Source organism: Ooceraea biroi, chromosome 7 (assembly GCF_003672135.1).
Source record: "Ooceraea biroi isolate clonal line C1 chromosome 7, Obir_v5.4, whole genome shotgun sequence".
NCBI classification, from domain to species: Eukaryota; Metazoa; Arthropoda; class Insecta; order Hymenoptera; family Formicidae; genus Ooceraea; species Ooceraea biroi.
The window spans coordinates 14,575,119-14,600,157 of NC_039512.1; the positions used below are offsets into that span (position 1 = coordinate 14,575,119).

The 25,039-nt window shown below is 45.3% G+C and overlaps 1 protein-coding gene across 1 annotated transcript; it reads left to right on the top strand.

The window, feature by feature from the left end:
- The first annotated feature begins 1,023 nt into the window (after positions 1–1,023).
- LOC105287622 (homeobox protein unc-4) lies at positions 1,024–24,376 on the top strand. The gene is made up of 4 exons (XM_011353267.3): positions 1,024–2,469; positions 18,386–18,558; positions 21,979–22,182; positions 22,377–24,376. Exons 1-4 carry the CDS (start codon positions 2,097–2,099, stop codon positions 23,043–23,045), a joined length of 1,419 nt encoding a protein of 472 aa, XP_011351569.1. The 5' UTR covers positions 1,024–2,096; the 3' UTR covers positions 23,046–24,376.
- The last annotated feature ends 663 nt before the right edge of the window (positions 24,377–25,039 follow it).

The window sequence follows — 25,039 nt, forward strand, 5'->3', positions numbered from 1 at the left end:
AATTTTTCCCACACCGACGCGGCGCAGGTAATTTCCTCCCCAGCAGAGAATAGATGTAATTACTTAACGCCTCCGAGCTCCTTTTATTAAAAGAGGATCGCGCCCTCGGGGGCTGGAGGGGTGGAAGGAGCTCGAGGAGGGGATTGACACAGGAGTGGTGGTGGTGCGATGGTGATCATGGGGGCTGTCTCTTCCTCGCAAACTCGTCTCCTCTCTTTCTCTTTCTATTTGTCTGAAGAGGGTCTCCTATTTTACTAATCTTATTAATCAAATATGCCATATGGGAATATGATTATCAGAAAGAAAGAGAGATTATCAACCGCTTGGGTTTAAGATTCCTTTAATTTCCACATTTGCTGAAAGATGTTTGCGAGATACGCGGTCATTAAGAGAGCGAAAAATCTTTTTGCATAATTAAAATTTCTTATTCAAATCCAATATGCTGTGCATTTGACGCTGTTTGCAACCATGTGTTACAACTATGTCTCATTGCGATATTAAACGTGATTTTTGAATTGGATGAATAAAGTCCCGGAATCATTACGTTTGCGAGGCAAAAATTTAAATTTCCACTTTGAAAGTTTTCATAAAAAAAAAGACGAACGATTTATCAACGAAACAACAATGCTGTGTAATTAACAACCGCACAATTTATTGATATGTACTTCGCCTGTCCATTACAACGAATCTAACTTGGATCGAATTCAAGTGTTTCGGCCGATGAGATCGGCAAGGGTGTCTCGCAACGGCTGTAGGAAGGGAGGAGCCATCTTGCGGCCTGTTTCGGGGTAGCCACCAATTGATTCGCCCCCACCAAGCAGTGCGACCAAGCGTCAATTCAATTCCAGGACGAAAAAATCGTCTGGTGGGCGTAGTCGTCCGCGTAATTCTCGCGCCTCCATTGGCTGCACATTCCATATTATCCACAAGCCCGTCGACTGCTCGTCCAATCGCGAGCCTCTGGGCGGGTTCTGAAACCAGTTTCAGTTTCTTGAACAGAGGGGAGTCGTTGACTCGAGTCTCGGGCAGATAGTATTGTGCCGTTGGCTCATGCCGTAGTGGTCCTGATACCAGCAGGTCCTTGCTACTAAGGAAATCCCGGAGACTCGCTTGTCACGCGCACTAATCCGAAGGATGCGAGGACCCGGAAGTTCCTGGTGATGTGACCCCAGCCAAGCAAGTGTCGCGAATTCCATTGACTGATTGTTCATAATCGTTATCAGAACTATAGACATCGTGAAAAATCACCCCTGTCGACGTCACGGGACTCTTCGTGATTTCAGATTAGAGATTATGATGGACTTTTGGAAAGACGTTGTTATCGTTAAAAGTTGTGAAGCTGCAATCGACAATTTAGCAAGTGCAAAACAGATTTTACACATGGACAGTGAAAGTGACAGTTGGAGTTGTAAAACATAGATATCTGATCAACATGCACGTAGTTTAATTCGTGATATTAATTGAATTTATACAGAAAGATTGTTCAGAAGACTGCAAGAGAACAACGCCTTGAGATTGACCGACGGCTGGCGGACTTGTGCTGATCGCTTGCTTGACAGGAAATTTTCTTACTTGTTGCAGTAAAATTTACAAGACAGGTGAAGCGTTGTTTTAAACATTAGGTATCACGGGATCGATTCTGAAAACCTCAAAAACTATCAGAGATATGTAAAATATCGACATCAAAAAGCAATATTATCTCTGACTGAGCTGAAGATCTTAATTTAAATGTAACTTACATCTAAAATGAAAGATTTAAAGATTCGTTCGTGAAACAGCGAGTCACAATTTTCGCAGTCTTAATGTTCTTCGCGAGCGGGATTCATAAACAGTGATCTATGGATTATGTTGCTCAGTGACCGTGCTCCAGAACAGAAGATGTAAAGGCACGTTGACCGGAGAGACAGCTTCTCACAATTAGTCAGTTATCTTTCGATCCCTTGCATCCTTGACGGACAGATGATCTCAGTGTACCAGTGATCAGGAGATTTTCTCCTTCCCTGGTGATCGGGCTTCGCGCTGATCCCGGGGATTGATGCGAGTGGACTGATCGCTCTCCGAGGGAGAGATAAAACGCCGGCGAGTTGGTATCGAAGATGGTCCTGGAGCCTGGAGGTGGTCTGTCGTTTCCGTTGCCTCCCGGCAGCGGATCTAGCGCCTCCGGAGGATCCCTGCTGGCTCCAACCAGGTTGTTCCAAAGGACGACGCCTGTGTTTCCGTTCCATTTGACAGGATGGCCGCCGCATCATCCGGTTCTGGGACAGGTGCAGAGCCAGGTCCAGCAGAGCATGCAGGCTCAGCATCAAGCCGCTGCCGCGGCGGTCAGGTTCCTCAGTCATCATCATCCGCATCATCCGCATCCGTCGCTGAGCAATCACTCTCTCGTACCGGCGATCACCGGACATCATTCCACCGTGCATCACTTGCATCATGCGGCAGATCACGGAGACGAGGATGATGAGAAGAAGGGTCAGTAGATAAATAATTTAATAGTTTAATAGCATCGTGTAGTAAAAGATTAATATTATAATAAACTAAATTTGTTCTCCGAATTTCTGCAATCTGTGTAAAATTATTATGTTACAGTTCTTAAGATTCTTGTAAACTCTTCTGAAATGAAACAATGTTTAATCTGCACAGAATAATCAAAGAGAAACGTAATATTCTTTGCTGTTTCTCTAGATGTATTCTTTAGATGTAGTTGTGACAGATTTTTAATTAAGATTTGGATAGATTAAAATTTCATTTCGAAGAATTGATGACAATATAGCGTTTTTTTTTGTGATTGTGTGTTGAATGCGGTCGCTCGTGACGGCAGCGTTTCCGCGATAGCTTTTGAAAAACGGTCTTCAGGGAGTGGCGTAACACGGTCAATCATAAGATCGTTCCTGACGAGCCCCTGGGATCGCTTACGACGTTAGCCCCTATCCCCTTTTCCCGCCCCTGCTGACGGTCGCCCGTCTAAAATCGTGTTTCCTACGAAAACGTCCGCGTTGCCGAGGGTAGAAATCTGTTTTTTACGTGATCCCATTCACGTCCCTAACACTTGTTTATGCCTCGAAGGGAGCGCCACTTAATTCGCTTGCCTTTGGTTTCCGATTGTTTCAGCTGCCATGAATTTATCGCGCGTTATCGCAAATTTGTGTAAATTCTAAATTTTTTACTAAACAGAAATTTCAATTTCTCGCACCTTGTTAAATAAGAGTTAAAATGAGAGTAATATTGAAAATTTATAATTATCCAATTCCCATGAATATTACTTTTCATTGTGTGCTGTGTGAGGTTAATTAAATTTTTGCTAAGAGAAAACGCGAATAAATCTTACATTCATGAATAAAACGAAAGAAATACTTGTCAGTAGTTTGCACAGTGATTTATATTCAGAAACAAATTACAGTTTTGTTCATTCGAGACAGAAAAGATCTACTTATTTCCAGGTTGTTCCCTTTCCAATAATTTGACGGTTCTTTTATAACGTTACGTTAGGTAATGCTTGGCGGTTCATCGGTTCCGCAAAGATATGCAGTAGTTGGATTCGTTATAACTGCATAATAATTTCTACGACGAGGAGAGGCATTTCGTTCATGAACGTCGGTCGAGCACGCGAGTGTGTATCAAATCGACCCGCCGGTTATTTCAGGATTTATGAAAGCTCCCATCCTCCGTCATAATAAATAGTTTTATTAGCAACGCCGGCACGCGTAATTGCGAGTCTGATCGAACGTCATCCGGCGAAGGTCCTTTGTGGCTTGGTGTCGTGAGCCAAGTTTATTTCTGCGTTCAATGCCTTCCTTTGACATGTCAAGCATCAGAGATCCGCCCGATGATCTCGCTTTTTTTTTCGCGTAATTTTCCTGCCACAGGGAACATCATTAGACGTCCACCAAAGAATCGCACGGCTTTGCAAGTGCACAAGCAAATGCGTCATATCCGATGGATCAACGTTTATTAATTAGCCTTAGTCTTGATTACACGTTTGCGAGGCGTTACGATTTTATCCCAATCGACATCGTCCGACGAGACGCTAGTTGAGACCGCGATTTCCCACCTTTTCGTATCTCCCTCACTCGCATCGCGAAGCTCTCGTTTACATAATTAGCTAGGCCGCGCGGAATACTCGCCGCGGACTCGCGTGCGTGTGCCTTTATACGATCGTTAAACTTTTTCAGCATTAGCGCGATCGTTAAGCCAGCGCTTAGCGTCGCCGCAAAATTGCGTCCCGTCGGCGCTCGCGGCGGCTTCCACCTCACAAAGCTACCATGCCGCGCAATCTCGTCGTCGTGAATTAAGATTCAGACAAGGAGGCTAGATTAAGACGTGTCGCTTCTCGCACCAACCTGCTCGAGGTATCATCGCAGGAACTTGCATCCCGGCAGTGTATTATTGTATCGTCAATGCTTCTGCAAATTGTTTTGCGATCCTGCACGAATTTCATTCCGCAAGACGTGACTCGTACAAGTGTATCTCTCGTCGGATTTCATTCGCATGTACTGTTTATTCATTATTTCTCTCTCTCTTCCTCTCTCTTTCTTTTTGTTCTCTCACACATCTCGCTTATGCATATGTATTCGTTAAACTGTTTCGAATCGAGTCTAACTGTGATTCGAACAGTAGAAACGAGAGTCAATTCCCCAAGGAAATTATTTTTTCGAGTCGGTCGATCAAATCGGCTCAACGAAACCGTCTTTTCTTTCGGAAGAAGGAATTATTTAAAGACAGAGGACCCGGAGGACTCTCTCGAGGATCGTGAGCTACTCCCCCGATTATGAGAAACAAAATAACAGTGTCCGTCTCCGAAAGAAACGCAGCGCACTAGGTGGTGCAGAGGAGGTGGTGCAGGTGAGATCAAACGAGTCGGGTTTCTTTGGTAAGTGGTCACGTTATCGCAGCATCCTGTCATTATTTTACGATTAGACCGAAGAAGAGGAGGCATTAGGGCAAGTTGACAAAAAAAAACGACTGGTCTCCGATAGAGAGAGGGAGAGAGAGAGAGAAGAGAGAAAGCTTAATTGGCTGAAGGACGAGGAAATTTAAAGGTAGCACGTTAGCGCGAAATCATCTGGATTTACCGCGGTTTCTCGCGAGTATCGCTCTTCTCCTCTCTCCACCCTCCCTTAGGAGCGGAGAAATGGCGGTGTAATCCACGAGGTACTGACTCGTAAGTGTAATACAAATCTTAACACTGACCCTCCATAAACCGCCGTTGATGGTGTTGCAATTATTATTGCAATAACGACAGGATTTTATTCGGGACGCTAACGTGCGATTACAAAAAATGTTAACTGCTACGTGTAATGCGATGATACCCATAAGGATATACTGTGTCACTCGTACGGCCGCTATCAAACCGCAATCCGCTTTTGCGCCGGGTATTTGTCACTGTCATTATTGTCAGTTTCGTGATGCTCGAACGCGCGCGTCGCGTTATAAAGACGCCCGGTCATAATAATAAATTTAATCGGACCCGTAAAATTGCATCGCGCGTGTCATCGTGTCGTGTGTTTGTTAATGCGATAATTTCAAGTTCCGGGCCACATGCACCCCCTCCCCCCCTGCACCGCTCTTGTGCAATGCGCAAAGTGTGAGTAGCCTGAAAGATTTTGCCGGATGACAAACGCGCGTGTCATTAGCGCGACTGCTCATTAATCGCGCGGTAATAGCGTGATTCTCGCGTCGTCAATAACGTGAGAACGTAATCTCAATTAGAAGTCGATTGTCCCGTGGCCGAGGTACCCCTCAGTACTCCGAGAGTCGCGAGAGAAATTTTTGTAAAAACTGTCGGAGGATTTACGCATCGCCAAGGATATCGTCGAAGGTGCGCTCCAAGCTACGAACATCTCTAGGAGACTCCTCGTCATCCCGAGTTCCCGAAGATTCGCAGTAAAGCGCCGAGGACGCAGGAGGAGAAAAGCTCGCGCGGGTTCCGCGCGCGGCTGCGGAGAAAACAGGCAGGCAAAACGCGCGCGGCTCCGGGTAATAACTTAATTTAAACTAAACTACAGTTTAATAATTCTCCTGGCCTGGGTCGGCCGTGGAAGATGCGCCGGCAACCGGCAATTTCAGAGCCGCCGTTAACTGCCGGTCGTTAGTCCCTTTTCAAAACTCCTTTCTTTCTTTCTTTCTTTCTTTCTTTCTTTCTCTCTTTCTTTCTCCGTTCCTGCGCTTCTCCGGTCTCACCCTTACCGCTTCCACGGACCCTTGCTGCGGCCCGCGCTACCAGCGCTCGGTCACGAGCTAATTTTCGAGCGTGCCTTGCGTGTCGTGAATATCGCCACGGGCCTCTCAGAAAATACTCGCGCGGTGCAACGCGGCGCGACCGGCAAATTGAATCGTCCTCGTCTTTCGACCAGTGGCCACCTCACCGGAGTATCGGAGAATCGCGCTAGCTGCCTCATCAAGTTCCTCCTTCCGTGGCCTAGGTTCTTTTTATAAAAACGCCCGCGCATCCCCATTCTATCTTGCCTCGTCGTACCATGAGAATTAAAGTGCTGCAGGTGTAGCTGTGCGCGGCTACAGATTTTCAAATTAATATTGTCTATCGATCTTTGGAGAAATTTGAGTTGCAGAAAGTGCAGCACTTCGTTATTTCGTGGAAAATTCGTCAGAATTATGTGCCCACATATACACGCATACACCTAGAATCTTGTGATTTTTCTGCTTCTCGGAATCTCTTTGATATCGTCGATATACCGACCACAAAGGATCACGTGACCATGAGCTAACTAGCCAGGCTCATACGAAGTGCCGCGTCTGCAAGATTCCTTATCGTTAGTTTTTTCTGCGAGCAGAAAGACAGAGAAAGAGAGAAAGAGGGAGAGAGAGAGGGAGAAGGAAGAGAAACATTAATTAAATAGTTTGAATTATGATGGGGAATAGGTGGGGTGCGGTGAGGTAGAGCGGATTCATATAGTGGGAAGATACGGCTGACAGACTATAAATACGTCATATTTATATGCCCCGCTAATTGTCTTTGACGATAACAATCTTCCTTTTATTACTTTCTGAGTTACTTGGCCAATTTCGCGACGTTGCAACCCCTCGTCTCGCCCCTTTCTCCCCCTGTCCCCGTCGGGGGCTTGTCTTAATGCGATCTCTCGTCTGGCGAAACGCTGTCTGATGCGATTTTTATTTAGGAGACACCGAGCTCTGTTAATCCTTTATTTAAGTTTAGAAAAATGGGTGAAATTGAAAAAGAATTAACCTTGGATAAGATTCTTTTAAAATTCCAAGAAAATCAAGTTCAAGAAAATCGTGACCAGAAAATCCCCAAAGAGGATGCCGATTGCAATATCCTCGAATTTCTGAAACGTTGCGGCATCTAAGTCTAAGACGATCCGTCGTGAATTATGACGTTCCTAAGATCGCGTATAATTACGAGCGAAGACGAGCGTTTATCAGCGAGCGCGAATTTTTCATCGCGCGACCCGCCACGACAAAAATGAATGAACGTCGACGGACGCGGCGCGCCGACGATATTATTACAGAAATTATTTCAAATAAATTAGCACTTTAGTCCGTTGTATGGAGGAGTCGCAATGCCTCCCCCTACCCTTTGGTGATCTCGTCCTTCTTTGGAATTAATCCCTCCCGAGATGCTACGCGGCCCTTAGTGTCTTCGCGCGGAGAGCATAAACGGTCGGATGATTTGTGAAGCGAAACGCCACGGTGGAGAACGATAGCTAAACAGCACAATGCGCCACAAATTCGCTTACACACATCGACCGTTTAATGTTTCTTGAATAAGTTAGTGGCGTCAAAATGGCAATGCAGAACTTGGTTGGATTAGAAAGCTGTTATACCGGGGGAAAATGGCTTCTTGAAAAAGAGATATCGAGAATTTATTTTCAGCCGCGATATTTATTACGTATCAATTGATTTGATAAATATAGTTCCGCAATATGACGTGCAGCGGGGCAGTTATCGGAAACTTACCGCGTTACAGAAGCATTCTACAAGATTGTCGCTCCTTAACTCGGGAGTTTTGCAAAATATACCCGATTGCGTGCATAACGAACCGCCGCGTGGTATGCTTCCAGCATTGCGATTATAATAATTCCCGAATTTGGTAGTCGACGGACCCGAGAATTTCCGTTCTCAATTAGGGAAACAAGCAAGTGGAGCAGCGTAAAAAATATCCTTCGTCGGATTCGTAAATTTATCGTGCGAGGCACGCCTACGTCTGCGTCGGATAATACAACCGCAGGGCTGCCGTTTGCATTCGATTAATCGACGGCCTGTGATAAATCTGCGTTTTTATGAGCGCGCGCTCCGCGTGCACTTGGCGAAAATTAACATTTTCAGCAGCTCGCTACATTCTATTACTGGCTACCGACCGCCGGGCGGAATTAATAGCGGCCTTCGATATGTCATAAGTGATAATCGAAGATCGTTAAGCGGATCTATCGCGCCGCGAGAATCGCGAACTGACATTTTCGGCGTGTATCGGTGATATAAAAAATTAAGTAAATTTATTTAGAGAAAGAACCCATTTCTAGGATAATCCGGATTATTTTAATTCTCAAAAAAATTTCGAAGCTTGTTTAATTCTAAAAATATACGACGATTCTGCCAAGCAGATACCTTTAGAGAGTTGCGACACGAGGCGTCAAGTTACACAAGAAACATCAGGCAATTTGACGTAAACAAATGAGTATTATGTAATTAGAATCGTGGGTTCGTCCGCGTATGTAAAATGGCCGATGACTTTTATCATCCGCGACTGATAATGAACGGTGGCGACTGGTCGTTTAAAACAATCGACTCGTATGCGCCGCTCGAGATCTCACGCGACGGCGGGGATGTAATAATATCGCGCCCGGCAAATGACACGCCATGGGGTAACAATCCGTGGTTAGTGGTTAGGGTGGTGTAAGCCAGCGCCAAGTCCGGCACGCAATTTCTCCTTTTTAAGCCAGACGCAATCGGCCGTGCGAGAACGCCCTTAATGCACACGCGGAATTATATTGTACGTTATTGACCTTCCACGTATACACTCGCTGTTCGTATTACGTTAACAATTGGGGTAGGTCGCCGAATGAAGTGCACTGCTCGCGTTAATCATTTATTCGTGGATCGCGGTAATCAAATATAACGAATACGTGCAACGTGCTTTGATATTCTCTTTCTGCAATTTCTCTGCAGTCGTTATTCTGGATGGGCAGTTTTCCTCGGCTGGTTTTCGATATAAAATAGTGGATGCCGGAGATTGGATAATTGCCAGGAAACAACTAATTAGGATTTTAAAGTGAAATATTTAGATTTTGAAAGATGAAACGAGAAACAAGACGCAAGAGAGCCGCTCTTGCGTAAATCAAAGCTCTCAACACGATTCGAGGCAATTTCAGTTTTGAAGAATCGCCGTAGAGCCAGCGACGCAGTATTTTTTCGCTGCTGTATAATTTTTCTAATTGACACGTTAAATAAACACGACGGGTAATTAAGTTGGCAGGCTGGGGGGCGCCAATAAAAAGGAGAAGCCGCTGCGAAATAAACACATAAACTCTCAATTACCTCGCGCGTCGCAGAAACAAGTTCAGGACTCGTGTGGACGCGTGGGATTTAAATGCGGGTATTTATTACCGGCTGGTTAAATTCCCAGTATTTACCGGAAATTAAGAGATACGCGAGCCGCACAGCCATATATTTCCCGCTTGTCGGCACACGTATACGCAAGCGTGCGTTCGGTACCGTTAGCCCTCTCCCAATTCCAAGTTTTTTGACACCTTGGAAAATCTCGCACGATCGTGCCGAATCGAATTTATTATTGGAACCGCTCGCATAAATTTCATCGAATTATCCGCAAATTGCAACGATAAACATTTTTCTTCTCAGTGTCCCAAGCCTGTTTGTCAAACCTTTACATAAACTCACATTGTTTTCATTGAAATATCGAATGCGAGTATTTGTAAATCCAACATTACGTTGGAGGAGCTGATAGCATGAAACCAATCGTGCTTCGAGGCCTGTTGGAACCTGTGCAGGCCCTTGGAACGATAGTTCCGATCGTCCCTTCTCACCAAGCTATCCAGCGAGGTAACCAGCCCTCCAGCTTCTCGACGCCGGTTGTATGCGGTCAGGGATCGCACGCGAAGGTATTAATATATAATTAACCGGCTTGGGTTGTAGATCGTATCAGAAAGCTTCCTTATCGGCCGACCGATATGCCAGCTACCCGTATTATGCGAGGATCTTTTACGCAGCCCATAGCTCGTTCGACAGCCTTGCGCGTTCTTCCAAACACCGCCGCCTCTTTGTTCTGTTGTTCGTGTTCGCGTTCTGCCATGCTGATCCCAGTCGACGAGTTCCTCGATCATGCCGCGGATTTGTCGACCGAGACTACATTGTGTCTCGGTCTCGGTATTGATGATACCGGTTTCGCGGTTCGTAATCCTGTAGATAAACCGTGAACATACGACGATGCAAAATATCTGAAAGATCGGAACGATCTGGCGAACGCGTGACTCTGAGAACGCAACGAGTCAGAGCGAGCGTGATCCTTCGAAACGATGTAATCTCGAAGAGGATCCAACGTGCTGCTCGTTGACGCAAAGAAGCAAAAATGGATAAACCATCAAGCATCGTCACGAGGACGTTGTCTATCTTAATTTATTCGTGCATTTATCGCACGTCGATCACGCGTGTAATTAAATACGTGTGTTACATAACTGCTGCAGCTTCCCGAAGCTCATATTTAGCGGTAAATCCTTTTCGGGCTCGCCCGCCGGCTGCCGTCTCATCTTAATTAGATTCTCACTTTGGTCATCGCGTAATCAAGACGATCATTTGCATATATTGCGAACTAAATTTAACATCTGAGACTTGCAGCGGTATTAATACGTATGTAATCGTATCGGGTTATAATCAAGCGGGTACGTGCGACTTGCGGTAATCCGAGAGATATGACGGGCCTCTCCTATAAATGTTTGCTTAAAAATTCAGGTTCGCGTCGTAGCGGAAAACTCCTCGGACTCCTTTCAATTTGTTAAAAAGCTAGCTCTCTTACAATGCACTCTACGGAATCCACAAAGTTAAATAACTGAACTTGATAATAACGGTACAGTATTACGTTGCACGCAAGGGCTCTCGAAGGGCTCGAATAACTTGAATCCATCTCTCAAAGTTTCATCTCTCCGAGTTATGAAACTAGCGGCTACCAATATCCGTTAACACGAAACTGTCACTGATGCCGAGGAACGATTTTCTTTTAATTTGATAAACGCGCAATCATATCAACCGGCAAAGATATCATTTTGCCTAATTAATTCGGTCCGCACCGTCCACGTTGCGCAATCACCGCGTGAACCCGACAAACTTCTCGTAGACACAAACGAGCCTTAATATCTCCAGTCTTTGCGAGCATTAATATAAACGTAACTGCAGCATCTCTTAATGAACCGAACGCTCCACCTGCGTTAAATCAAATCACCTTCCAGGCAAATTCAAACGATTTCGCCTTCGTTACAGCACACATCGAGGCGTTACACGTCTCAACGTGAACCCTGTAGAACTGTAGTGGTTCTTGATCGTACTCGCCCCGCTGTTATTATCGATCTTGCTCACAAAACAATATCCAAGTAGCGGTTGGGTAGACGACAAGCGGGTGAACAGGAATAAAACTCGGAGAACAACTGCTCGAAACTATTTCGTTCAGAGGCCTCCTTTTCGCGTTTCGAGAATTCCGTGGGTCTTCGTTTCGCACGTCGCGAGCCAGGTATGATGCCAGCGGTCGTTCTTGGAGCGAGTCGAAATCTTCTTTCCCTACTCCGCTTGGCGAGTGGGGAAAGGGTACTCGGAGGGGAATGTAACCGGGCGTCAGGAGGATTGATGGCGTCTAGATGCAAATGCAGTCAGTCTGGCACGCAAGCAACGTATCCACCTACCGACGCCTTATGCCAGTTAACGCCTTACAGCTTAATAATCTTGTTCTCTCTCCTTCTCTCTTTCTCTCCTGCCTCGCTGTCCTTTATCACACTCTCTTTCGCGCGCCAGACTAAATTACTTTATTAACCCCCTTTTCCCGGTATCATTCCCTCAACCCTCCCGCGATCTCGGAGGATTAAAACGACTGATCGGTCTTGAAGCTCGGGCGATCCAGCGGACTCTGAGGCTGCTAAAACGCTGCGTTGCTGGCATCATTAAGTCTATATTAATGCCTCGAGAGATCGTGAATACATTTGACGAATAATTTATAACGACAGAGAGAAAATGGATTTACAAGTTGAGTAATTTCCTGCGCTAACAGCCAAGTGTGTACTTGTGGTAAACACTTTTCACGCCAACCAAGGCCAACTGAGCATTATTTTAGAACAACGAGTTTGATTTTGAGCGCACTTTCTCATTCAATTAACAAACTTGGGTAAATTTATGGGAAGACTCTAAACGAGAATTTAGAAGCAATACAACAAATGAATAAGCATTTCGTAGTTTCACAGCATAGTGGGAAGATTAATCAGTCCTTAAAAGCATGAAATGTGGATGTGGATTTCGGCTGACCTCAGAAATGGGTAGTCGGCTTGCTGTTGCTCACCTGGAAACTGGTGTTGCTTGCCAGGTAGGAGGCGACGGTCTCTTGGGTGCCAGGATGTCGTTCCTAACGCTAATGACGTCGTTGGCTCTCACTTAACAAGAGACTACCCTCTAAATGGGGGCTTGCGTCCTGGAAGCGGTCCGGCGACGCTCACCAGGCCAGCGATTACGAAACTCGAATTCACTTCTAAATTGCACTCGTCGCGTAAACGTCGCGTAGAACGAGGACGACTGTGTGTTTGCGTTACGTAATTTGCGTTGTGAGGCGTCAAACGACATTTTTGCCAAAAAGCAGCCATAATAATAATAATAAACAACCGAATGCGCAAAATAAGAATGACGTTTTATTTGATTATATTATGAGAAAATCCGTAATGTGACAATTATCGTAAATGATGCCGCATTCATGCGTAACTCACGTAACTCACGCGAGTGCATCGTCGACTATTTGCGCCGACACCAGACGGCAATGGCACATAATACGCAAAAGTGTTTCCCGGGACAGCCCGGCTATAATTTCAATTTAATTGCACGTTATTTCGGACGGTGCATACGCGTGTGCATGTAAGGTAAGGTAAGGCGAGGCTTATTAAACGCCTTCGGGCTGTACGCCGTCCTGCATTTTGCTTCCATGCTGACGAGTTCGCTCGTCTCTCCCTGCTAGTTTGCTTGCCTGCCTGCCTGCGTGCCCTACGAGTTCCTGCGAGGTCGGAGAGAATCGTGGAAGACGAGGAGAAGGATGCTCAGGTGCTCGTCCTTGGGAAACCATCCCGGAGATCTCAATCCTCTCACGGTAGTGCATCCCTCGCGGCGATGATCGAATAATTAATTTCGCGCGTAACTCTGTTCTCCAGAATTCCGTTCGGTCCTTTGGAAGAGCAGATTCAATTTACAGATTGTTAAGCCTGCCTCACAAAGAGGAAGACATAGTTATAACTACTAAAGCTTGCCTCGCAAATAAAACATGTTATTATTGCTCGATTTATTCTCGCTGCTTAATCATCGCTCCGACTAAACTCTGCCGGAAGAGGATTATCGTTCTCCGCGCTCGACAGAGAGAAAGAGAAGCTCTATTTGCACGTACACGCATGCACTCCTCTCTGTCTTCTCTCTCTCATCTTTCTCCATGCATTTCCCTCGGTCGTTTTCCCGGCGAGTAAGACGTTCGCATAAAGGAGAATTGCCACGAAGGGTCGCGTGCGTCGTTAGAGGCCAGTAACGTATCATCATGCGATTACACCGCGCTAAAAACGTGCCACGTCAACGCGTATTAAACGCACACAGCCGTGAGCGATCGCGCACACCGACGTGCAATCATCTATAAAAACGCCTCGTTTGCCAGTAATTGATTGCGGCACCGACGGTCCAGTATTTCGCGCAAAACCTTTGTCGACCCGGATGGCGACGCTCTCCACTATCGATCGGCGCTGGTCGTCCTCGACGAAGAAAATTTTTCAATCCTACGCCGCGAAAGCGCTTCGCGTTGCGAAAGGTGGACCTGGATGATTATCATTACGGTAATTTGTAGGATGTATCAAACGGACGCGCGCATAGAAACCCACGATGTACACGCTAGTCTGATTGACGATGTGTCGCTATTTAATGCCTAAATGATGGTCCCATAATGCCCCGTTTCAATTTGAATCATCAGCTTAATTACACACGGCATAAATCGCCGGTGTTGTACGTCGTTAAACGCCTTATTAGCTCCTTAGCCGAGTATTAAAGATGCATTTTAAAAAGCGGCAAGCTCGCGTCATTCGACGTAAAAGAACGGCTAGACCCCGCCGCAATCAGAGTGGAACGCCCGAGCAAACGACCGCTAATTGGATCATTATCATCAGAATCGGAGACAAGAGTCATGTTTCAGGAAGTACATGTTATTTTACGAAACGCCGGTCACAGCTCGAACCCGTCGTTAACGTATTTATCGCAATTGGTAATGAGAGACTGTTCTATCATAGCGAAAGATATTAAATAACGAGCGTGTATAACGTTGCTCTGCATAAGAACTCGCGACAACGCTAATTGAATCCAATCTTTCAGCGACTCGGGGAAATTGACGAAACTCGATTTGCTCGCGATATGATAATGTAATTAAAACCGGATTTTGAAATAATCGAAAAAGGAAGGACAGGAGTTTCGAGAAGGACAGAGGGAGAACATGCGAGGTCGTAATCTGGCCTAAATTCCAGACACGGTGAACATTTTTGCGAGAAGAAAACCGCGGAAAAACGCAACGGCAACGCGAAATGTTTTTATCGTTACTGCATGCACAGCGGCTCGCAAAGTCGCGTTACAAATTCGCGTTCCCATAAAATGATACAAGAAAGCTTTACAGAGGAGCGCTGCCAGAGAAGATTATGCTGTCTGTTATTGTCGTAACTTTTACGAAATGTTTATATTCGATAGCGTAATCGTGTATGAGTAATCGCATGTAATCGCAATCTGCGGCAGAATTAATTCAGAGATTGTGCAATTTTTGGTCATGCTCGCCGCAAATTGACCCCGCCCCGAAAATCATCGGATAACTCGCACGTTTTCTTGCGCGTTTGATATTCACGCGATATTAAGTTGAAATGTGTTTACGCGCACTCGAGGCAGAACGGAGTCGCGACTAGTCTAGGTACGGGGGGGTTATTATCAGGCATAGCTATCAAACTTGATAGATGTAGCGGGCGGCGCGCTAAATAATTTATGAGGGAACGAGTTAAACAATTTTCACGTCCGGTTTGATCGCGGATCTATCGTCTTAATCTATTTTCGTTACGTTACTCGCCTCGCAGCGGAATTGCATTTCCTTCTAACGAGGGAAGCGGCCGTCTCCCGCCGTAACACACTCGGTGCATAATGAACCTGACATGATGATAATGAGCCGACTAATTTCATGATACGGTCGCGACACGCTTCAACTCGGCAATGTGGAACCTCTCTGCGCGCGGTCGAATTATCTTCTTTTACTCGAGAGAGAATGTATCTTGTACAAGTTACATACATCCATTACACATCCATTTTACAAGTTTTCCAAGCGATCGCAAAGCAAACTGAGGAGCATGTTGTCGATATGCGAACGCACTTGGCCTCGTCAGGCATCGGAATCCAGTGCACGTATCAATTTAATCGCGAAAATTGTCCCTTCCCCGCGCCGTATCTTCGCCGCGCGGTTGTCCGGTATTATTAATTGCCGCCGCTTATTCCATTATAAAATTTGGTGCAAGTGAGCGCCGGTGATTGGCCGGTATTGACACGATAAAGGTATTATCGTTCGCGACGATCCTTCAACCTGCCACTGCGCCAGGGCGCTTATTACGGATTATAGATTATCAATAATGAGCGCGAGACGCGGAGCGGAGCGAGCGAGTCCGCCCGCGGATAAATAGCATCTAATTACGCTGATTAATGCCCAACCCCGCGATTTTTCACTGCCTTCGGCCACCTCAACGATGATCTCGAGCCGATCCGCAAACAGTATCTACCTGCCATCGGTAAATCTTGATTGGTTTGTTCTTGCAGAGCTGATCGGAATAACTTTTCTCTTTTAATTGAACACATCTCAGAGTATCTTCAACTCGTCGAGGCACTTCTAGATTTACGCAAACGGGACGTTTGCAGGGAGATAATTTCCTGAAATTATTATAATAACACAAATTGCGTTTATATTGAATTTTTCATTTATTACAAATTTGCTGACGTATCGAGTCTCCATCTTTAAGTTGCATTCGGTTTCGACATTCTTGTCACTTCGATTACGTCCGCCGTTCTGACAGCCCCCGATTTCCCTGCGAAGCAAAGTTATTTCAAGAACCGATTCTCGCGACGGACACGACCGCGATCAAGCGTTTTTATCTCGTTTCGTTCCGCGCGATCGAGATAACCGGAGGGTTCTGATATTGCACGGTCAATCATAATTCTCGATCTTTTATTCAATTCCGGCTATTAGCATGCATGCGCGCAGCATGGAATCGCCGATCCCCGCCCGAGATATCGTTCGGGGTAGCGGATTGTCCTCGTAAAATCACTGGAATTCTATATTGGAATTCTATGTTTATTCAATATGTCGAGACGTCGATGCCGGCTCGGCGTGCGCCTTATCTCGCGCATGCCCAGATAAGATGAGAAGTGATTTTCGGTACGGGCTTTCGCCGCCGCGAATCACTCGCGGTTATTGCTCTTCGGACGTCGGCTCGAACCGACGCCATTTTAATCAATGCCAGAGGGATTTTGCGCAATATCGGTGGTGGTATCGTCGAATGCTTCTTTCCAGCAGTTAAGATAAAAAAATCACTCATTTTTCGATAATGCGTTACACGTTATTTTTCCTCATTGATTCCGTCGTTTTATATTTCGTACTTTTTTTGCAATTTCAAAATTTGCCATTATCCGATTAGCGTTTTAATCTTACATAGATTTTTCCATCAACGTAATAATTTTACACGTTTGAATTACACGTTTAAAAGTCTATAAGGAGCAAATTCACTCGACGCTTGGCAAGATATTTACCTTACGCTGTGCTTTACAAATGGCGCGAAATTAAGATAAATTCGCGATCGTCCGCCATCGACGTTGCCCTCCATTTTCGTGTCGCACGAACATAATAATTCACGTTGAAAGTATACAGTACTTAATTCGATATCGATATCGATCACACGCGAGATAGGCTGTCGCAAATTATAACGTTTCGTCACCCGGATGCAGCGCACCACCGATCAAACTTAACGTTAAAAAGAAGCAACATAATTATTGCTCACGTGATCAGAATCTTTTTTCAATAATTAATATTAATAAGCAACGATGAAGTTATTCTCATTAAAAAATGTGTTCCGCCGGTGAACACCGAGAATCGAGTTTAAGAATATTATAAACGTATCGCGGTTATAATTAACAATCCCAAGTAGGACTAACAAGAGAGACCGTTCGAAGACTCGAGCACTCGACTTGAATATCAAGAGAACCAATGTAATTGAGAGATTAGAGTCTCGAGCCGGATGAGTATCAATTCGCGTGTGTGCACGTGCACAGGAACGTGCTCTTGAAAATCATTTCATCTTCGGAATCTATCCCAGAGAAATTTTCTCCCCTTCCTCCGATTCTCCTAGATAAGAGCGATTCCGGAATTACATAGGTACCGAGGCCCGGGTTAGAAATTATGTCGTTAGATTACGTATAACAATGATGATTGCCGCTATCTCCTGTTACTCGCGTCACGCTCGGCTTGACACCACGACGAACAAAAGGAGCGGATCGACTTGACTTGTAAAGCGGTGCGTGCGTGCGCGCGCGAACTCATCGATTTACATCGGCAAAGTGGCGAGCACGAAAGCGCGAGCGTCCGCGCAGCTGCTCGATCGGAGGAGAAGATTGAAGAGGAGTGCACACTTCGCTACATGGTTAACTTCATTATCGGAACGCGCGCGTCGGCTGTTACAACAACGGGCCGCATTATTGCTCGGCGGTTAGCGTAACTACTGCATTTGTTTTCGCTTGTGAGAGACGTGCACTTACGCGGTGCCGGTCGCGCATCAACAATGGCCCGCGCCGATTAAGTAATTGCGGGTGTTCGGCTGTGTCGCCGTTGTCGTTTATTCTCAAGTGCTCGGCTCGTCCCGCGCTTAGGCGTGTCGGACCCCTGGATCTTTGATCTTTAAGGCATCGACTCCCTTTCCCCTCGTGAGACCGCCGATCTTCCTGAAACCGGCTCCTGGATTTGTGAGCTTTGATTTTTCCAGTCTCGCGACATCGAGTCTTCTCTTCCACTGTTTCCTTCGATCTCGAGGATTGAACCTTTGGCACTTTACAGATAAGACGAGTCTATGCAGGTTGATTTGGTTTCTTCTAAGCGTGCGTGTCTCTTTCGTTTCAGGCTGTGACGGCGAGTCGGATGAGGGCGGCAACAAGAGGCGAAGAAGCCGGACCAACTTCAACAGCTGGCAGTTGGAGGAACTGGAGCGGGCCTTCATGTCGAGTCATTATCCCGATGTCTTTATGCGAGAAGCTCTGGCTGTGAGACTCGAACTGAAAGAGAGCCGCGTGGCGGTGAGTTTCTGTCTTCTTTTTTATTGATGTCAATGATACGATAATGCAGAGTGCTGTTTTGATAATGGCGCAACAAAGGAACAGGACAAAAATGACATCGCGAATTAAATCGCGCAATATTGGAGAGGATAATGCGAAAGAAGATGAGACCGAAGGGGTGTGGAGATAGGAAATGGGAAAGTGCATCGGCGTATAGGAGAAGGGAAAGGGGATACATGCGCTATTTACGGGGCCTAACGCCCGTGTCTAAGCGCATAAATACACGTGTCCGTATGTCCGCTCGCCCGTGAAATTGAGAGCCCACCCTTCGTGGTTCTGTCGAAAGATTCGGCATTCGTCGAATGTGGGTGCGAGCTGTCCGAACACTGGAAGGAGACTGACCATGTGATCACGTAGATCTAAACTTAATGATGTTGAGAAACCTTAATGACTCGCATCCACATTGCTGCAATGGATCATTATGAGACGAACAAATTTGAACGCTACAATTTTTTGTCCCTTACATCATTAAGATAAATCAGTTGTTTATTCGATCCATACACTTATTAGTATTAAAAAGTTAAATTTTTCGGCGTATCAAGATGCATTAATGAAAAAGGGATGACAAATTTAACCTCGCAAAAACATAATTAAGAAGCAATAGCGTCTTATCGACGTCGGTGTTATTTAAATGGATGATCGCTGAGTGGATAAAGTTGCGTCAATTTCGCACCCTCCAGCAGATCTCGAAGGTAACGGACCAGATGGACTAACTACCCTCTGGAGACGGAGCAAGGGGGCAAAGGTCCGAGCGTGGAACCAACCAACCAATCCCCGGCGTGTGTCGACCCTCGAAAACTCGATCCTGAAGTCACTTTAAATTCGTACCTATCGGCTTATCGATCTTTGATGACTGCCATCGTGGAATAAATCGGTGTGATATATCGCGGAATCGGGTCAACTTTAAAGAGTGAGTTCTCAAGAGTTGGCGCGTTAAACGACAAACGAATAAACAAAATTCGAATTAATTCGTTTGCGCACTTTTCGAGCAAACTTTATATAAATGTTCTAACGCTAAATAACAACAATCATTGAAAATTACGCAAAAGTTAATTAAAGTTAATTAAAAAAAAACAAATTACGTTTGAATTATAAGATGGAAGGTTGTAAATGAACAAGCAAAATACTTTTCCTATTAATATTCGCAACAGCATATTTAAATTCGACTCCAAGTCGATAACATCGATTGGCGGTCGCTCATCTGGCTGTTGTGATATTTCGAGAAGATGCTTGCAGCAGCACATACGTTCACGGGGGTTATCGTACGTGGTGATCGATGTTATCTAATCTGGGAGCTATTCCCTGCCGCGGGGGAGTCCCTCCGAAAGGACGCACCGGCTGTGTGACATCGTGTCACATTGTGTCACCACTCGGCCGGGTTATCGTCTCTGCCATCTCGCTTGTCTGTCCGCTCAGCAAAATCCGATCTTTCGTGCAGGATCGAGAGAAATTTAAAGAATCCGGGTATCTGAGAATACCGAGATTCTTACCCGCCCCAAAAGAAACAGGATGCATGCCGATCTCGCACGTATCGCACACGTACAGTTCCTATCTCGCGTTGCAGTTGCAACGTAATAATGAAATCGCACGCTTATCGCAATTAAGAGAAGCCCGCTCCGGCTTGAACTGCCAATATCAAGACGCGATTCAAATTTCACGATGCACTTTGACATATTTTTGTAATTACGACATTATGCAATGTTGATTAATTATCCTTATGGTATTGCGTCTCGGTGGCGATCGACACGCGGGGTTCAACAGAGTTTGCGATTGAGAGCATGTGAGCGGTGTTTCCGAGAGACGTATCCTACATAAAATACGACTATCTAAACTCTCCATTACTTTAAAAAGAAGAAGACTACAAGGTGAAGGGTTAATTACGGTATGAAATCTTTTAATCGTCCAAGCAGCCGTTCCTCTTCCATGTGCTGTTATCGGCGCGGCAGAAAACATCGTTTATTAATTGGCGGAAACGTAATTACATTAGAATGCATTATCATCCCGACAGGCCTCATATGGTGATTACGGTTATCGGCGCGACGTCATTTCTTCAAGTTTTTGCTGCCATAAAGATACGCTTTATGCATGTTAACCCAGTCGTTCTCTTACATTGTAAGCTGCACCTTCTCCATGCGCTTGCATGCCGCGGCCCGACGAGAGAAAAACTGTTATTTAGTTGGTCAGAACACGGCCAGCTCTCATACGTAATCGGGTGAAACAGCTTGTTAACTGCTATCGGTCGTCGATAATTCCTGACGAATAGCCGAGCTAATGCTCGACTCACGTTTCCCACGCATTGCATTAATGTAATGCGTTACAGCTGTGCCCAGCTCGAAACCACGGGGTGTCTTGTAAGGTTCGCGGATAAGATTTCAAACCGCGCTGGTGAACAATAAAGAGCGTAATTGACAATTGTCTTTGAGACATTAACGTAAAGCACGGCAACATTGTTTATTTAGAAAATATACTGAAAATTACTTCATCCTTACATGGTTACGTGATTGAATTTAGCAACAATGAAAGTAAAAATAAAAAAAAAACAAGATAATTAAATAAGCAATTCTAATAGAGCCGCTAAAATAATCGAATTAATTACAACCGCCTAGAATTTAATCGCAAGTAACGGAAACTCCGAAACAACGAGGGACGCTTAGCGTTTTCGCTTGGGGGGCTTCGTAAAGTGTGTCCCAAAGTCGAAGAAAGTCGTAAAGCTACGTGACGTAAGGACGGTGTTTCAGGGAGCCGAGGGGATCTATTGATCTTCGGTTCGCGTGAGTTCAGCGCCACTCGCCGGCCGGGCCGTACAACTAATGTCTTCATCTCACCCTCTCGCCACCTCTTCAACCCCCGCTCGAATGCCCTCGCTACCCCCTGGTCGCGCTGTGGCTCACGCTAGCCCTAAATCGTTGTTCATGCCACGAGCGTTCACGCGAGCAAAGGGTTGTCGTCCTCAATGAATCAGGACACCCGGGAGGGTCGTTGGTCCTTCGTCCTGAGACAGCAGTCTTCCTGTAATTTCGGAACTTAATGCATCCGCCCTTTGTGTCGCTTCTGATAGCGCCGCGACGGCGGCGCTGTGATTTAAGTAGCTCACGAGGAAATTTCACGTCGTACGAAGGGATGGAAAGGAGAATGTATAGGGAGGATCTTGAAATTTACATGACGCGACGGGCACCTGTTATAATAATTGAAGATCTGTGGTAAATTATTAAGGTCTCATCGTCAATTGATACTAATAGATGATTGAGTTAATTTCTTTTAATAAAAAGGAAGTGTAATTCAACATTGATGAAAATAATGTATTTTTAACACTGATTGTTTTTTAAATAAAAATTCCGATAATTACTTAATTTTTTAATTTTTTCTCTATTGCTATCTCAGGTGTGGTTCCAAAATCGAAGAGCAAAGTGGCGGAAGAAGGAACACACGAAAAAAGGCCCCGGCAGGCCGGCGCATAATGCTCACCCTCAAAGTTGCAGCGGCGAACCGATTCCACCTGAAGAATTGAGACGGAAAGAGCGGGAGAGGCGACAGAAGAAGTTATTGAAGGCGCTCGAGAGGCAACAGCGAAAGCTTGCCGCCAAAGTAAGTTGAAAACTCAAACATAACTGATAATTCAAAAATTTTTAAATATCCACGTAATTACGTATTAAAATAGAACTTCCTTCAAAGATGATCGTTGATTCTATTAATCGGAATTATTGTATCAAAGTAATATAATAGTCAGCAAATAGTACTTGCACAAGATATTAAAACATTCCTTGATTCGTCAATTTCAGGGCATAACAGTGGACTTGTCGACGCTGCGTGCCGAATGGGAGTCTCGCAGCGAAGCGGCGTCGGGACGCGGCTCCGCTAGTGGTCCGCTGAGCAACTCGTTCGGTCAACTCGGTTTGAACAGCGAGGGCAACAACATTGCGTCCGGTAACGATGCTAACGAGGAGATCGACGTGGTCGGCGGACTGGATTCCTGTAGCGAGAGCGGGAGCGAGCGGGTGGACTCCGCAGCTGATGGTTCCGTGGACGGTGAATGTTATCCGGCACGGAGTAGCAGCGCGAACGAGACAGGAAACGAACTCCGGAAGAACCATCAGCCGAACCATCCATCGCCAATGGAGCATCTGAATCATCAACCAGGTATTCATCACTGGGGCTTAAGCCTGTTGGAGCGGCGACGCGAGCTGGTGGGAGTCGGGACGGGTCGCCAACCGACCGGTAATAGTGCCAGGAACCTAATCAGACAGGCCGCCAGCGAGGAGGAAGTCCAGAGTGGCAGCATTGATCTCTCAGTGAAAGGCAGAGAGGAGAGGAAGAGGCTAAATCCCTTCTCTATCGACAGTCTGCTGGGGAACAATCGAACTAGCGCGGCGTCCGAACGTAGGCCAGTGACTCCGACGTCGCCGACGTCACCCATCTCTTCGGCTTGCACGTCGCCCTCTACGACGTAGTGAACAAGCGAGGGTAGACGCCGAGGGTAGAGCCGGATTAAAGGGACGCGGTTGATAGTGGCGACGTGCGTGTTTTCGCGTTCGGGTTCCCCCATTCATTAAGACTTTCAGTTACGACAAAGTGACCATTAGAAAAGAGCAAAGGCTGAAACGCGAAAAGCGGACCGCTGACTTTCCTGGTTGAAGAATCGTGCGAGTGGGCCAATCGCGGTAACATTCTTGTTCCCGTTTCTACCAGGACACGCCCGCTTTGACTGAAGTCGATAAGTTGATGGATATCCTCGCGTACTTATAGACATTCTCACGTCCGCCGGTGAATGCATCTAGATTCTTGATGACTCCAAGGTTCCTGAGGGTACAAATTTAAGAAAATTCAAAGACGAGAAGATGTAAATCGATGTAGATTTTAAAGAGATCTAAGAATTGACTCGTTAGTGGTGACGCGCAAGTTACATCGCGGTAACAAGATAATCTTGAAACTCTCTGAGTCTAGAGAAATTCAAGGATCTAATGATCGCATTATCGACACGGGCCAATAAGACTTATATCAGTTTGACATATCGAATGCATGCGTGACCATTGTAGATCGAGTGCGTTTGATTTCGTCCATTGTATCTCCTTTCAGAGAAAAGAATGGAAATATGTGCAATAAACGCGGACTCGCTTGCCGACTCGGCAAGTGTCGTCTATCTTTGAGATATAAAAGAAAAAAAAAAGAGAGATAGATAAGGGAGAAAAAGAGAAACAGAGAGCAAGAGTACGAATGCATACGTGTGTATTTAATGTAAATAGTGGGAAGGATGTCCGTTTTATTTAATTTTAATAGTCGATACCCCAGTGTTCGTTGATTGCGGATATTATTTAAAGCAATAGAGCAGGGGTTCTCAAGACTTGAGATTTGTCATGTTGAATAATTATGCAAATTACCGGAAAATTACTCAGCTCGTGATTTAAATTTCCATGGGAGACATAAAGATGGGAGCTTTTGAACAAATTGGATGACTCTTTCCGCCATTTCATTTTTTGTAGTAACGAAATGTGTACCTACGATATCAATCAGCTTGAGATAATGTGGGATGAAAATATGAAAGCTTGAGGACCTCTGTGATAGGATTTTGCCTGGCGTTGTATATAAACTTAAAGATCCTAGGCGAGCGCAAACACACAGCCGCGGTACAAAGACTTGCTCCTCCACCCCCGTAAGCAAGGTTGATCTACGAGCTCGTTTATGATTTAGGGGTGATTAAGAGTTGCCATACGATGATCCGGGATATTGCGAAATCAGTACCTATCATATATCCATTAAAAATATATTAATTTATTCTCCAGATCACGCCGGCATTCAGTCATTACATCCTCTTGTACGTCGCCCCATCATCCCTTTTCTTGTTTGTCGTATTTGAAAGACAGCAACATGACAGAATAAGTTCGCCGAAATAGCGTAAGTATAAAATTGTATTCACCTGTAAATTTCCTGGAAAGTTTTCTCAAAGATTATCTTCTTACACGACATTGTTTTCCGTTTGATTCATTTAATATAAATTAAACACGTGTTAACATAGTTAACATCAAATAGCGAGATTGATCAAAATTTGTTATCTTTAATGCCAAGATATTTAATATTGAAAATTAAAGTGCGAAAAAAGGGATCTTACTTTCGCTGGTTCTAAATTGATCGAAAAAAATAAATTTAGAAAGGTATTTTCGACACTGATGTTTATGCAAATCCACGTGAGCGCGATTTATACCCGCTATGAATCCGAGACGCTCTCGCTGAAAGTCGAGAGCTTTTGTTCGATTAATCGAGATGCCAGGGGAAGGAGGCTGGAAGAATAATAACGATATGCGACAATGCGGCCGCTGTCGACGTCGCGTGGCGAACAATGAGCCGCGCATAAATCATAGACACGCTGTAACATCGCTTCTACTGTTATATCACAGTTGCAACGCTATTTATATCTAGCTGTTAAAAATATCGTCACTTCTCAAGTCTA